The sequence below is a fragment of the Benincasa hispida genome, chromosome 12, assembly GCF_027475165.1.
Source record: "Benincasa hispida cultivar pf3 chromosome 12, pf3_genome.v1.1, whole genome shotgun sequence".
In the NCBI taxonomy this organism is placed as follows: domain Eukaryota; kingdom Viridiplantae; phylum Streptophyta; class Magnoliopsida; order Cucurbitales; family Cucurbitaceae; genus Benincasa; species Benincasa hispida.
Window position 1 is genome coordinate 7,429,256 of NC_143489.1, and position 10,404 is coordinate 7,439,659.

The 10,404-nt window shown below is 32.0% G+C and overlaps 1 protein-coding gene across 1 annotated transcript; it reads left to right on the plus strand.

The window, feature by feature from the left end:
- Positions 1 to 373: 373 nt before the first annotated feature.
- On the plus strand, positions 374 to 5,429 carry LOC120068174 (DEA(D/H)-box RNA helicase family protein). Its single transcript, XM_039019880.2, has 10 exons — positions 374 to 1,487; positions 1,597 to 1,703; positions 2,329 to 2,384; positions 2,465 to 2,689; positions 2,879 to 3,085; positions 3,181 to 3,267; positions 3,413 to 3,508; positions 3,613 to 3,828; positions 4,135 to 4,317; positions 4,821 to 5,429. The coding sequence occupies exons 1-10, from the start codon at positions 466 to 468 to the stop codon at positions 5,049 to 5,051; spliced, it is 2,430 nt and encodes an 809-aa protein (XP_038875808.1). The 5' UTR covers positions 374 to 465; the 3' UTR covers positions 5,052 to 5,429.
- The last annotated feature ends 4,975 nt before the right edge of the window (positions 5,430 to 10,404 follow it).

Sequence of the window (10,404 nt, forward strand, 5' to 3'; positions counted from 1 at the left end):
ATTTATATTAATCATTTTATTATTATTTACTATAATGTATACTATTTCTTTCTCAAATTAAAATAGTTTACATCTTAAATACATATTATTATAATACAAATTAAAATAATCTATATCCCAAATATGATATATTATAATTCAATTATAATAACTAACTATTTGTCCCAAACACCGCCTAATGATTTGCTATGGAAAATAATAGTTATACTTTACATAATTATCGAAAGATTTTAAATAAAAATTCCAACATAATCGAGTATTTTCTTTTCAATTTTCCATATTGTTTTACTGTCCAACGATGGGCTTAGAAACGGGCCTGGGCTTGTATTGATTTGGCCCACAAGTACATTACAACGCAAAATCATTCCGTGCTAAAATTTCCCTCGTCTTCTTCCTCCAGCCCCCTCCCGTTAAACCCTAAACCCCTCAGCTTCTTCCCTCTAACTATTGTTTCTCGCTGGAACAATGACTTCGTCGGTTCTTCTAGACCGTCATCGGACCTTTTCCAGCCTTCTATGTAAGCTCATATTCTCTCGGTCTATGGGCGGTGGTCCACGGACCTTCCCCGGAGGCCTCAACAAGTGGCAATGGAAGCGAATGCATGAGAAAAGAGCCAAAGAGAAGGAGAAAAGACTTCTCGAACAGGAGAAGCAGCTCTACCAGGCTCGAGTTCGTTCCGAAATACGCTCCAAGATTGCTGGTGTTCATGAAACTTCGAAGAATTCGGACCCTTCTACCCATTACTCCCCAATGACCCCCAGCGAGCATATTAAAGCCCTAGCTAACAGGTTCATGAAAGAGGGAGCGATTGATTTTTGGAATGAAGATGATGGTCCATTGAAGACACCGCTACCGAGATCGGAATTTCATGGAGGATCGAGACGGATTGCATCGAGTGTTCGGAGTGGATCGATTAGATCGCCTATCGACGTCAAGAAATTGTTACCGGAGAAACATGATGCATCCGTAGGGCCTCAGTTTACGTATGGCGATAATTTGAAGGGTAGGAGCTATTCAGTGCAGAGTCGAAGGAGCTTTCGAAGGAATGAGAGTTCATCGAGTGATGAGGACACGGATTATAACTCAGGTGTCGATTCAATAAAACCTTTTGCGAATAAGTTAGCACGTAGCCCTGATAAAAATGTGAAATCAAGAAATCTTAACAGTATTAGCGATGACAGGAAGGCTGTAGCACAGAGGAAGATGAAATTTTGGAGAAATGGGAGTTCGAGCAGCGAGGACGACTCCGAAGAAGAATTGAGTAATGTGGATAAGGATTTGAGACGTTGGAAAGATTTGAGAACTGGGAGTAGTGCTTCCTTGGGGAAATGTGATATGAAAATGAAGAGGAGGGTACCTCTAAAATCATATAATGAAGAAAGTGATTTTGCTGAGCAAGTTGACTTGCTTAGATATGAACTCGGCAAAAAGGCTGCAGCTGAAGACGAAGGTGAGAAGAGGGAGGAGATAATTTTCACTGAGAAAAGGTTCTGATGTCCGTTTCCCTCATTCTTGGGAATCACACACACACACACACATATATATATAATTGTTGAATAAATGCATTCAGGTGATTCTGTATCTTGTTTTCACCAGATTTGACGAGTGTGGCATATCTCCACTGACAGTCAAAGCACTTTCTTCTGCTGGATATGTTCGAATGACTCGAGTACAGGAGGCTACTCTATCTCTTTGCCTTGAAGGTAAGAGATCCATATACACATCGAGGTTTGGCATAAACTCTGGCATTTTTTTTTCATCCCTCTGTTTCATCCGAATTCTTTTTTCATTGTGGAAGTACCGCGGTCGTATTTCTGCTTGCTTGTTTTGTTGGATGTGGATAGGGACTAGTGTTATTATTTGATACCCTAAGGAAAATATAATTCTATCCATTGGTATTCTTGAAAGCCCACTACTTCTCATTTCGAAATCTTTTCGAGAGAAAGAATAATGAAGAAAATTGTCATTCCTCTCCAAACTATTGTTGCATTGTCAATTTAGAACTTAAACTGCAATAGATCTGACCAAAGCAGAGTACAACTTGAACACCTCTCAAAGCTTTTTAATCTTTTATATGTAATGGTAAGTTTCTGACTAGTATGCGTGCACCTTGATTAACTCTTGAGACAACCACTAGACCCTTCAACATTCATTGTATAGTAAATTCTTAGAATTTTAAATTTTATGTAGGTGATCATGATTTGAACCGATTCCTTCCAAGTTCTATAACTTTTCACTTCCAATGACTATGAGGCTGACCGGGGGTGGATCTAAAGCTTCCTAATCGTTGTTTAAAATAAAAGAAAATCGTGGTTTTGATGATTGCAGGGAAGGATACCTTGGTCAAGTCAAAAACTGGTAGTGGAAAGAGCGTTGCTTTTCTGGTACATTTCTAATTCTTCTTAAAACTTGATGTTTAGTGTATTAGGTTTTTTGTTTCAACGTTTTATTAAAACATAAACAGCTTCCTGCCATTGAAGCAGTTTTGAAGGCTGCATGTAGCAGCAATAATCAAAGGGTGCCTCCAATTTCTGTTCTGATTCTCTGCCCCACCAGGGAACTTGCTAGTCAAATTGCTGCAGAAGCAAATGTTCTGCTGAAGTACCATGACGGCATAGGAGTGCAAACGCTAGTTGGAGGCACTCGATTTAAAGATGATCAGAAACGACTAGAATCATTTCCCAGCCAGGTTCTCCTTCCATGCTATACCTGTTTAAAGATGTTCAGTTTTGTAGTTTTCTTTTTCTTGAATAATGGCTATCAGGAAAGAGAGGTGAAGGAAAAAAGACGCTTTTTCTTTCTTGTCTTTGACAAACATTTATATAATTGTAAATTTGTAATATATTGTTTATTCACTTCATTTCATGCTCCTTTACAGATTGTAGTTGCTACTCCTGGCAGATTGCTGGACCATGTTGAGGATAGGTCTGGCTTGTCTGTGCGACTGATGGGGTTAACAATGCTTATACTTGATGAAGCTGACCTCTTATTGGACTTGGGATTTCGCAAGGACATTGAGAAAATTGTTGACTGTTTGCCCCGCCGAAGGCAGTCCATGTTGTTCTCTGCAACTATTCCAAGGGAGGTAAGATCATTTTCTCTTCTTCATTCGAGTTTGGGAAGAAGGCGTCTTTAATTTAAAACTCTTCATAAATCTTGGTTGTGATTATGGACTTGCAGGTTCGTCGAATATCTCAGCTAGTTTTGAAAAGAGAACATGTTTTTGTTGATACTGTGGGCCTTGGTTGTGTGGAAACTCCTACTCAGGTAAACAAGATAACATCACTTGAAACTTTTTCCTTTCTTCAAGCGTTTTTTCCCTTTTCTTTTTGGAAAGTAAGAAACATCAAGTTTGTTTCTGCAATGAGAATGGTGAAAAAAAGACTAAAAGTTTCCATTTTCCCATATGTAGGTCAGGCAGTCATGTCTTGTAGCACCACATGAATCTCATTTTCAAATTGTATGCCATCTCTTGAAGGAACATATCTCGTGCACTCCTGATTACAAGGTTGACTGAATAGTTTCTCTTTCCTTTCCTCTTCTCTTTCGTCTTATGCAATGTTTTCTTCAAACTGCTTGTAGAGGGTAGACTGACCTCATACTTTCACTCAGGTTATAGTTTTCTGTACAACAGGGATGATAACATCACTTTTCCATGTGCTTTTACGGGAAATGAAAATGAATGTCAGAGAGATGCACTCCAGGAAGCCACAACTTTATCGTACACGTATCTCAGATGAATTCAAACAGTCAAGACGGCTCATTCTTGTTACATCAGATGTTTCAGCTCGTGGTATGAATTACCCTGATGTTACCTTGGTCATACAGGTACGATGAAGGATTAATGATAAATTATTTTGGTTTCCTTGCTTGAATGGATGACTTTTGCTTACTTTTGGCATTAATCAAGTGTCACTTTTACTTTGAAAATTCCTGACAATCATATGGCATATGATGGCTTGGGTCAAAATTTGAACTAATTTTTTTCCCTGTATTAATTGTTTACTTTTAGGGTTTATTCCGTCATTATTACAAAAAAGAGCTATTATTAATACCTTAGTGAAGTGAAGCTTATTTTCGTAGTTATTTCCAGCAAATGCTTATCATTTATGTAATTATTATGGAAATATACAGGTGGGCGTACCATCTGACAGGGAGCAATATATACATCGTCTTGGAAGAACAGGACGTGAAGGCAAAGAAGGTCAAGGTGTCTTGTTGGTTGCACCATGGGAGGGATATTTCCTCGATGAGTTAAAAGATCTGCCTCTTGAAAGACGCCCTCTGCCCCAGTTGGATTCAGGCTTAAAGCTAAAGGTTTTTTTATTAAGCAATCGATGTCTTTTGTTGTTAGCTTTGGTGGATATTAAAACACAAGTGAAATGAATATTCATTGTCTTTAAAAGACAAGAAGAGGACATTCAAGTTTTCGAAACCGATAAGGAAATATAAAAAGAAGCCTTCTTTGCACAGTGTTGGAACTAGACTAGTTGGGTAATGGCAATGGGTATCACTTTTAGGGATAATAATCAAGTGTGTAGCAATATTTTAAAGAATTTGCAAATATAGCAAATTCTATTGGTGATATACTCTATTGCTAATAGATGTCTACTAGTGATATGATCTATCATTGATAAACTTAGGGTGTCGGATCCGAATTTTGCTATATTTGCAAATTCTTTTGCATGGTGCTATATCTACAAATGCTTTGAACTTTATTGCTATATTTTCAATTGTTCCTTAATCAATTGAGTTTGCTATAAAAACAAACTCATTCGCATTTGTGGTCCAATATATGATATGAATGTTTATTCTTGCAGGTAGAGGAATCAATGGCAAAGATTGATACCTCCATCAAAGAAGGTGCATATCATGCATGGCTAGGTTATTACAACTCAATCAGGGAAATTGGCAGAGATAAAACTACTCTGGTTGAGCTTGGCAAACAATTTTCGGAGTCAATTGGTCTCCAAAAGCCACCAGCACTTTTCAGGAAGACAGCTCTAAAGATGGGTTTGAAAGATATACCCGGCATAAGAATTCGAAAGTAGTTTTCACCTGGTATGAACAACGATATCTTGTTCATATGTTACATACAATTAGGAGAGCGGCTGAGAACTTTTTGGACACCCATCTTCCATACATGACTACAAAATCAAAATCATCATGAATAAAAAAGGCTCGCCCGTAAATCTGCAGGTTTGTTTATCTTAATTATCGACATGGTTCAAGTATTTGTTGCCATTTAATTATTATTAAAAAAAAAAAAGCTGCCGAGAAGTGAGAACTGATGAGTAGTTTCTGTTATTGTGTTCCTTTCTAAAGCTTAAGTTGGAGCTCTAATGTAAATCATTATAATTGAATCCCATTTCTGCGTTTTGTATATTACTCTTATTGTCTTATTGCGTATTTCAAACCTTTTTGTATTACTTACTGAAAAGTGAAAGAAATGGGCTGCTTTTAGAAGTTGTAGATTTCAACTTCATTGTTTTTTCACAAGAAGATCAATTTGACTCTCATTGCTTAGGTGCATCTTGCGTTTCATCCAATTGTTTTTAGTCCACTCTAACCACAACATAAGAGAAAAAGAAAATTGTCACGTGGGTTGTACAGATGAGTTGGGCGGCAGGCTAGGATGCATGTAAGTTTTTTTTTTTTTTTTTTTTGGGTAATTGAGATTGAAATATCATATAAGAAGAATAGGGGTTAATTAGATAATTAGGTAATATCCTAGATTAATTCTCTGTTTACTCCACTTGTAGTAAAAGTCTATAAATAGGAATTTTCTCCTCTTGTATAAAACAGGTTATTCATTCTAATAAAAGATCAACAATCTTGATTCTTGGAGAGAGTTCTCCTTTTATCTCTTTTAGGCTACATCAAAATGCTTTTCTAGTTCTCCATAATGATTTTAAGTCTAATTTATTTCAAAATGAAAATAAATTCATTTTCTAGATGGGAAGAAAAATCATTCTTTGTTCACTCTTGGTGGATGAATTATTGGCCATGTTAGACCAATTATTTGAAATTAACAAGGTCTGATACATGTTGTCTTTTCTTTTCTTTAGTAAACAAAGAAACATAAACAAACCAAACTTATAAGTTAAAAGGAAAAAAAAAATTCTAGCCAAATGTGTATGGGTGTGGCTAGTGAAAGCGTGTGCCACTAAATTGCCTTTTGGTTGGTACAGGGAACACCTTCAATAATTCTACAGCTCAATATATATGTTGCTGTTTAAATCTCGTTCGTGTTGGATTTCACTACAAATTTTCGGTGGTCTTGAACTCTAGCCTTCTTCTCTCTCATCTGGTTTCAAGATACTTCAAGTTGATTTGTATAAGAGATTCTCATACCGTTAGGTCTCTTAATTGGATATGACTATTTATAAGCCTAAAGTCTTTTATTTATAGCAGTTTAGTCATTTCTTGATTAGTAGACTCGGTTGGTTGGTTCATATTTTAAGGTGTTGACATTTTTTTTCTTTTTTGGGATGCGTGCTCTCCTATGTCTTCTTTTTGGTATTCTATGAGCTTGGGTTCACTCGTGGATTTTTTGTCTTATCTTGAGCAATTCTCAACCATATGTATTATAGATAACAATAAAAGAAAACTCAGCTATGTTATAAATTTTGTAACACCTCTTTAGTTCTTAAGGGATTCTAATTATTTAAAGCATACTTAAAAAAATTTCTTTGTATATCTAGCCGTGTAAGGCTCCAATTAATAACAAATCCCTTACTTCATTTTGCCATTTAATTCTACCAATATAATTGAGGTGCCAAGTGTCATTTTAGGAAAAAAATTTAATATGGGTTCTGTGTTTACTCTCTTGATTTCCTATTCAAATCGCTCATTTTGCTTTCATTTTCAATTTAAAGATCAATGTGTTTCGTTGTAATTAAGATGTTGAAGACCACAACTTTTGGATTTTTGTAAGCCTCAATTATTGGAACAAATAAACACCACTTAATTTACATATATAATCCCTATCCTATACTATGAATATGACAAAAGGGTAAATGCGACATTTTAAACTTCTTACTTCCAAAAAATTTAACTTATCCAATATGCTTGTGTGTTTAATGCAATGTTATTTTGTTATTGCTCTCTAATAGGATTTATACATATAATTCTTGGGTGGTAATTTGGGTTTAGGTTGTTTTATAGTATCTTTTGGAGAAGTTTATTTTTGGATACATATAAAAACAAAGGATAAAGTAATATTTTTTAACGTTAGAGGGTGAATTTGGAATGACCTTTGAAAGGGTGAACTATATTTTAACTTATTAAAATGTTTTTTCAAAATCTTTTGAACCTTTAGTTTGATTGTTAAAAGTCATTTAGAAACTTTAGAAAACTAAAAGAACACTTTAAATGCTTTATGGAAGAGCATTTAATTAGGGTTTCTCTCCAAACTTCTAAGAAGTCCTCAATACCATGGGGTAGATTTGAATCTGTGATCTTTTGATCAATTATACATATTTTATGTTAGTCATGTTATGTTCATATCAGACATAAACTTTTTAATTGTTCTCAAACTCACTCTCGAGCCTTAATATTCAAAGATTTGAATAAAAACATGTTTTGAAAGAAGATAAATTTTCCACTAAAAAAACTTAAAAGTACTTTTATGAAAAAACCATCAATTAGTTTTTTTCAAAAAAAAGAAAGAACTTTATTGAAAAAATCCTTCTACACAAATCATCCATTTTTCTAAGCAAATCACAAACTCGCTTTAGAAAATTGTATATGATGAAAAAAAAAATTGGTTAAAATATAATTTTAATATTCTATTTTAATTTGTATACTTTCCAATATAAATATATATATATATATATATATATATATATTAAAAATAGTTCCTATTATAAGTTTATTATTGATTTTTTCCAAATAAATAAAAAAGACGAACATTTTCTCTATAAATTTTGAAAAAATTCACACAATATCCTTTTTTTCTATAATTTTTTTGTTATTATTTAATTGACTTCGATAACAAATTTATTTCGAATGGGTAAACTTTATATTATTTTAAATATAAAAACTCTAAATTCAAATATTTAAAATTACAATGACTAAAATAATAATATATTTGACGATGTTATCAAATTAGTTGTGAAAGATGTTGCGTGTGGTGTTTGCTTGGAAGGATTTGTCTTATAACTTTGTTGTTATTTGATATTATATTGTGTTTATTTTTTCTTAAAAAAAGAAAAAGAAAAAGAAAAAGAAAACTAAGTAATTGTTTGAATAAAAAATTGTAATAGATTTTATTAAAATGTAGAAGAAACTTATCATAATCAAATCCCAGAAGGGGTCCCATTATTTTAAATGCATGATAATAATAATAAAGACAAGACCCCATTTCAAAACCCAACAAGGACTCTTGAAACCTCTTTTGTTTGGTTGTTGTGAAGGTAGCCCATTACCTTAATTTATAATCTTTTTTCTTTGGCTAAATTTCAAACAAAACTGCCCATTCTACATTAATCATTGGACTTAGACTCTCTATTTCTTATTTTTACTTTTCAATTTTCATATTGGAGTGCACTTTCAAGACATATTTGATGAAAATATACCTTGATATGTCAAAATATTAGTCTCTCTCTCTCTCTATATATATATATATATATGTAAATTGAAGGGTTGATATCGATATTATATATCCATTGATATCTTTAATACCTTTTAGAAAAAAATATCTTTTTAGTCCGAAAGTTTTTTGGAATAGGTACATTTGATGTCTTAAGTTTCAAATTAGTCATTTTAGTCTTTAAGTTTTCAATAATAGATTTAAAATGCTATCTTCGTTAACATAACTGTTTAAATTAACAGATCTATCTAAGTAGATTATTTAAATGCCGATGTGACTTGCTGACTAAGTTAATGATTTGGATTTAAATTTGTCTCGTGAAGTACCTCAACTTCACGTCATTTATGTATTTTGTCTCAACTTCACGAGAAATGAACATAATTTAATTTGTGAGCAAAAACAACTTAATCATTAATCTAAACAAATTGTCAAACTCTCAATTAGCATACAGGTTGTAAATAGCAATTAGTTTTGTGATTTGAATCCCCTACGTCCAATTATATTAAAAAGATGAATAAATTTAAACAATTTTTGTAAAAAAAATTACTTACAAAAAATATAAATCGGTAATTTATATTTTATCGATATATCTGTAAAATTGAAATCTCGATATTGACATCGACATCGATATTTTAGTATTTGCTTTTAATATAATTTCATAGTTAAAACCTACTTCTAATAGGTCTCTCTCTCTCTAAAAACCATCATATATATATTATGATAATTTATACATTACATTAAAGGGTTGTTTTCAAATATATGAAAATTAATATACTTATTTTTAAATGTAAGAAAATATCATTGTCTATTGCTAGATTAGAAATTTATCATTGATAAACTTATAACAATTTTGCTATATTTAAGAATATTTATAGTACTTTTTCATTTAAAATAATTACTCTAAATTAAAATTATACTCGATATTATAATAATGATTCATGCAAAAAGAAGGTTTGTAAAATATTAACCAATTTTTTTATTAAAAAAATTCTCAAATGATTCAATATTTAATGGTAGCTCTTAAACTTGAACAAAAACATCATAGGTTAAGTCATTTACATTTAAGTTAAACTTTATCCATTGAGTTTTTTTTTTTTTAAAAAAAAAAAAACAAAACAAAAAAGATTGAAATGAAAATTACATATCATGGTTCATAAAAATTAACTTTGTATTTATATTATTTCATTCGAGTCATTTTATTGGTTAGAGATGAAAAATTACTAATTTTATTATAACATGTGAGATTATCTCTTGATATAAGTGATATAAATGGGGAGAAAAAAAAAACTACTTACAATAATTTCATTGCTTAACAGTAATTTTCGACAAAGATAAATATGAGTCACACATTAAATAAAGTCGTATAACTTTATGCCACAAAAGTCCATTTTGGAGCATAATTGAGATCAATGAAAAAGGCTTTTTTTAGTCACCTTGAACATTAAAAAAGAAAAATGACATGGAAAGTAAGCTTAAATAATACTAAAATATTGCTGAAATATTCTCATCTTCATGTTGGTAAATTAAGTAAAAGTTATTTATTCCAAGTTTACAGTCGATTAAATTTCGAAGGGATTAACCAACAAGAAGTTAGTTCAACTGGTATCAATATATACGAAAGACCAAGATGTTTGTAGTTTAAATTCCTTTTCACCCATTTTATACTAAAAAAACTTTAAAAAAATTATATGTCAATTCTTCTTCAGCTAACTTAAACTAAGAAAAATGTTTCTCAAAATGTCGACGGTCCCAATTAAATTTAAAAATATCTATTCTTGATTGTAAAAAATTATGTTGTAACCTTAACTTTA